The sequence below is a fragment of the Prionailurus bengalensis genome, chromosome B3 (assembly GCF_016509475.1).
Source record: "Prionailurus bengalensis isolate Pbe53 chromosome B3, Fcat_Pben_1.1_paternal_pri, whole genome shotgun sequence".
Lineage (NCBI taxonomy): Eukaryota > Metazoa > Chordata > Mammalia > Carnivora > Felidae > Prionailurus > Prionailurus bengalensis.
Genome location: NC_057355.1, coordinates 13,400,421 through 13,406,420, shown reverse-complemented (window position 1 = coordinate 13,406,420; position 6,000 = coordinate 13,400,421). Strand labels below are relative to the sequence as shown.

The 6,000-nt window shown below is 42.4% G+C and overlaps 1 protein-coding gene across 2 annotated transcripts in view; it reads right to left on the bottom strand.

Annotated features, from left to right (window-relative positions):
• Nucleotides 1–2,802: 2,802 nt before the first annotated feature.
• MCTP2 (multiple C2 and transmembrane domain containing 2) overlaps nt 2,803–6,000 on the bottom strand; it is a 240,030-nt gene continuing 236,832 nt past the window's right edge. For both annotated transcript variants that reach the window (XM_043554770.1, XM_043554771.1), the window contains one exon: nt 2,803–4,996. In XM_043554770.1, the coding sequence (XP_043410705.1) occupies nt 4,928–4,996 (69 nt within the window). In that variant the 3' untranslated portion in view covers nt 2,803–4,927. The remainder of the gene's footprint in view (nt 4,997–6,000) is intronic.

Below are 6,000 nucleotides of genomic sequence, written 5' to 3'. Positions count from 1 at the left end.
GTTTTTAAAGGAATTTCATAACACTGTTTTTGTTGTTAATTACATGATTTATTACATCTAAAGCATATAGGAAGTACCTGGCAATTAATAAACGGTATAAAATGCTGACTATCCATTTTCCCCGGGTAAATCACCACATGAAAATGCCAGAAGAGCAGGCTTTATACAAAGAGACCTCCATAAAGAAGCAATGTGCTTTATGCCATTCCTTAAGTGGAACCTGTCAACATTGATCCAATTATCCATTGATACTCGTAACATTTTCAGAAGATACTCTATTTTGATTTCCTAACCATTTTACTACCATAAAAGTTAGACTAATACTACACAAAAGAGAGGTGGGTTTTGACAAGAGTAGTTTCAAATGATACAGATCATCCCATCTTGTACTAATGAAGAGTTTTTTTGTTGTGAATAGGTATACACTGAGTTCATGACATCTAATTTTTTTTCCCTTAATAATTCCATGCCCCTTCTTTCATTATGAGTCGCTGTGCTCTCTCCCTGCTCTCCTTCTAGTGGAACTTTTCAAGGGTTACCGCCAGGCTGCCGCCATTTTCCTAGGGCTACTCATTTCTCAGCCCAAATCTGGTTTCCTTTTTTTACCATTCAACTGAAATGACTCATCACCACGGTCTCCACAAGTTGCCATGCTGTTAACTAAAGGTCATTCTTCTGTCCTCAACTGATGTGATCTCAGTGGTAGTTAGCACTATAGACCTGTTTTCTTGGAATACACTCCACCAGTTGAATTCTATGACAGTGTATGCTTACTGCTTTTTCTCTTGTTTAATATTTCTACTTAGTCTAGGTGGACTCATCTTTATAGGACTTTTTGAGTATTGAGTCACTTTCTCAAAGCATGGGACTTCAATCATTTCTATGAATGTTGACCCTTAAGCATATGTATTGGCACCTCTTTGAGATCCCCTTTTGAAGCCTCATCAGCTACCTCAAATTCAACATCTTCTAAAACCAGGTTCACGCTGTTCCTTTCATGGCTGCTCCTATAATTCTCTCTTAGCACATACCACCTTCCCAGACCCAACAATGACCAGACCGAGCGCCATCTTTGTTCTACTCTTTCCCTCACCCCGTAGTCAAGCAACTGATAAGCTCTGCTCATTTTTTCTCCTACCCATGTCACAATTTCAGAATTTCACTTGTATTTTTTCCCATTGATACTATTTGAAGGCCCATCAATTTATCAAGACTTCAAGTTGGCTCTTCCGTGAACATTCATAATTGCTAGTCTACCCACTGCAGCCAGAATATTCTTTCTCAAACTTGAATCTACAAACATCATGCCCCTTTTGAAAGGTATCTGTTTCACGTCTGCTTTTACCAAGGGAATGTAGTCTGTTTTGTTCAGGTAGGTCATCAGTATTCAGTATATGTTCATTAAGTGATAAATGACAAGAAAAAGAATCAGAAAGTTTTTGGGTTTTTTTGGTTTTTTTGGTTTTTTTTTTACCATGCACAAATATATTTTCCTGTGATATATAGGTAATAATGACTTCACCAATATAAGACATCATTTAAATGTTTATAGTGGGCATGCCAGAGCTTATAAATAATATCACACAATATAAGCTATGCACTAAATGCAAGAAATTACTTCCTCTGATCGACCATGCTAATCTACCCAGATCAGCCCTCTGTATACATGAAAAGGGCAGAGAAGAAAAGTCGACTATGACTCAATCAATTAATCATGTATTTCCTGAGTGTCTATTAGGTGCCAGACAGGGTGCTCCATCAGTGGAGGACAGCTGGGGTCAAAAGCCTCTGGTAACTACGAGCTATAGCAGAATACGGCAAATGCCAGAAAGATATAGAAGATGTGAGGGAACAAGAGAGAAAGAAGGGTGGAATGTAATTCAGACAAGGATGTTAGAGAAAGTCTATTTGGGGCAGGAAACTTTTGAAACTTTTAAAGAAGGGTAGAATTCAGGCACCTGGGTGTCTCGGTGACTCTTGATAACGATTCAGGTCACAATCTCACAGTTGTGACATCAGGCCTTGTGTCGGGCTCCTCACTGAGCATAGAGCCTGCTTGGGATCCTCTACCTACCCCGCACCCCCCCTTCTTCCCCGCTCATGCTCTCTTTCAAAATAAACAAGCATTTATTTATTTATTTTTATTACGTTTATTTATTTTTGAGACAGAGAGAGACAGAGCATGAATCGGGGAGGGTCAGAGAGAGGGAGACACAGAATCCGAAACAGGCTCCATGCTCTGAGCTGTCAGCACAGAGCCCGACGCGGGGCTCGAGCTCACGGACCGCGAGATCATGACCTGAGCCGAAGTCGGCCGCTTAACCAACTGAGCCACCCAGGCGCCCCAACAAGCATTTAAAAAAACATAAAGGAAGGTAGAATTTCAGAAACCTGAAAGTATTCCTGGTGAAAAGAACAGTCGGAATGAGGTTTAATCTGGCATAATGTAATCGCCGTGACTCGTGAGAGGTTATGGAGGCCTTGGCTTAGGGGGTGGTGATCAGAAATGGACAAGATCACACGACAGCCAACACTGGCTCTACAAATTTGTGGGTTGGGAAGTGTGGGAAATAACATAAGTAACAACAAATGGGATGCCCAGGGTCTCCCAGCCCAGAAGATGCCAGTGCCAGTAAGGGAAATAAGGAAACGAGAGGGAGACTATGACATTAGGAGTCCTGAACACATCAAGGGAGCAATAATGGAGTTTCTGACCCACCGAGGGATAGACGCCTTTAAGATATCCAGGCAGGGCTGGAAACGGGAGCATGAGGTCTGAGAAGAGAACCAGGAGAGCTTGGCTAAACTTCAACATTCCTACTAAATTATCTTTAATGATCGTACTGTGAATCCACAATCCATAAATTTTATATAAAGCATTCTGGAATCTTTCATCCGAGTTTGATTACTTGTACCAGTCTTCACATTCCCCTTACAACTAACATTTTTAACCTTCAAAGCCTCCTTAATCCATTAACACTTGTTTTCCATTGATAGTTTATTAAAGGTTGATTCGGTCCCGAATCCCAGCTGCTGTCTGCATCCTAAACTTAACGCTCCAAATTCCTGTTGGGTGACAGAGGGAGTAAGAGTCGCTAATGATGGCTCCTTGTTGGACAAATTATTTCATTTTGAAATTGTATAGCCGAAGAACAACAATAAAGTATCAGTGCTACTTTTAAAAATAAATAAGGGGTTATTTTGCTTGCTGAAAGTTTTCATTCCAATGACTGATCGGATCTCACATGTCTGTTTAAAAATGTCTGACTTAGGTCGTTACAAAATGACAGACTATGATAAACTACATGATAGTCGGGAGTGAGACAATGAGGCATTGTTTACACAGAAGATTGAGTAACTGGTTTCACAAAAGAGGTTCTTGGATATCTATTGTATGTACAACTAAGAGATTTACTGGAGCTTTTATAATTTCTGCAAGGCTCTTTTCCAGCCAGCTTCATTAACTTGAAGCAAGTCAAATCATGCAGAAATCTGGCTCAGCCAGAAAGAAACCCAGGAAGATATAATATGAAGAAAAACAGACACGGGATGATAAGGTTTAGAATCTTTGGCATTTTTCATAAACATTTTGTTTGAAGATTATTAAATTACAACCCAGAGAGGAAAAAAAAAAATAGCAAAACTCACTATTAAATCTGGTTTTTTTTACCTCGACTTTTCTTTACAATACATATATATATATATAATATATATATATATATAAAACTGCATAAAGTATGTGTCAACAAAATACGGTCTTTACAACTTAAATATCATTTGAACATAAAGATATTGGCATACATTTTATATATGCACAAAATTGGGGTTTTTATCTGGGGGGATACTATGAAATGGGGGCTGTAGGCATCAGATACTATTCAGGATTTGGGGATGATGCTTTTCTAGGAACGCGGTTCTGAGATATAGATGTATTACATGCAGATTATTTTGCTCAGGAACGAAAGATCATTTTGGACTGCTGCCTTATTTTTACTTTCTGCCCCCAAATGCGGGCGAATGAAGGGATTAGGACAATCAGGTGAGCGGTCCACCTTCATTCATTAGTCCCTTGCTCCCCAGCCTTTACCTTTCTTTCTAAATACTTTCAGAATTCATTCATTCATCCCCCACGTCCTGCAGCTATAATAGTGACATTTTATTTTGGAAATAAAGCAAAGTCAAGTCAGAAGAAATGGCGTTTTTAAGGCAACCAAATACTCTCACTGAAACCTTCGCTTTTTGGACGAGTGGTCCCTTTGGACTTTCCGGGGCCTTCCATCGCCAGCAATGGACGGTGAAAGAGGCTGGCATCCAGCGCCGAGGTGTTGACCACAATTTTCCATACGGGTCTTCAGTAATCACGGCTGAAAGACTCCCAAAGACTTGAGCTGATCTGGGTCATTATTTAAAAATCTATGCATGATATACATTATGTGGGGAGACGATGGCTACCAGGGATTTGCTAACTCGGAGAAACCGACTGCCTCGCGTGAACAACAATCTGAAAGCAGTGTGCAGACGGGAGTGGACATGACCGGATCTTCAGGAGAATCTGGTGGAGGTACCATAACAAGTTCAAAGTCCCTCTTGAATCCAGGTGGACTCCCGGCTGTTTTCAAGGAGGCTGTTGAGACCCCTGACAGCCTTACGTTACCTTCTACGGGAGAAGGGACCTCAGTCTTTCACGGTCTCTGGCTTGTTTCCTTGCGAGGGGCCGACCTGCTACGCAACCGGCACACCCGTGTGCGTGGACGTGCGCACACGTGTGCAATCGGTGCCCGTGGAGAAGCGGGGAGAAGAGGGGGAGGGCTCCACACAGCACGTGTTTTGGAAAGACACCGTGGGGACCACCGGTGGAACAGAGACATCACGGGTCTCATCGACCCCACAGGGAATCAGGTGCCGGTGGCCAGAGTTGGCGCGTGTCCTAGACGGCACTGCGCTTCTTCCGAAGGGGGCTGTGGCTGCTGCAGGGTCTCAGTTCGGCGTACTGCACCTGTGAAAACAAACAGACGGGACGCCGGCGGTTAGGTAACCCTAGCTCGCCACAGTGCGTGTTAATGGCTCCCCAAGGACAAACCGAGGCAAAGGAAGGAAGGTTCAAAGGTAATGAATCATTTTCTAAACACAGGAACATGAAGGGATTAATTGCAGGAAGGATTTGAGAAGTCATGCATCATTTCTTGAAACCAAAATATTAAAAGCAGATTTTTCTAATGAGATGCCTGGGTTTCTACCTGCTCTCGGCGCGGCCAGATAATTCCAGTTTTGCGCGTGCCCGTTTTCAGCCACAAGTACACTTAGTAACTGCCTCTTGCGAGTGTTTCCCTTAGTAGCCGATGCAGCGACTTACTAAGAAAGAGTCATTTCAAACTATCTACAATCTTGGAGGCAAAAAAAAAATGTCTCTGCAAATTATATACTTTTATTTGGCCAGAGAGAAGCCCCCCCCCCCAAAAAAAAATGTTGAAATTGATACTGGCCACAAAGTTAAATACATTTCTCTTAAAAATGAATTTCCTTCGCGATGTAATGGCTAAACCATGTGTGATAAACACGAGTGCTCAGGGTGTCCCCAGTGGCAAACTGTCTATTGTGTTTTTAGAAAGCACTCTTGGTGACACATGGGAGGATCTCACTAGCATATTGTAGATCCTCCTCGAACGCTCTTTTGTTGTGTCCCTCTGTAATCACGTCACCTCCCAACTGGATGGCCGCTCTGAGGGGCCCCCGTGTCGACCGTGTAGAGACAATCCTTGCGGTGGGGCGTGCTTGATGGTGATTTCCTTTCTTCAAGGAGGCAGGGACAACCTCATGTTACGACTGAAGTGACTGCACATTGCGATCACATTGCTTTGGTGTGTGGGTTTTGATTGGCTGACGGCAGAATGGCTTTATTTGAAGTATTGTATTACAGACCACATGTGCTCACTGTTTTTTAGCATTTGTGCCAAACTCCCCAAGGACATCGTGTCCCATCACATATGTTGAGCTACACTT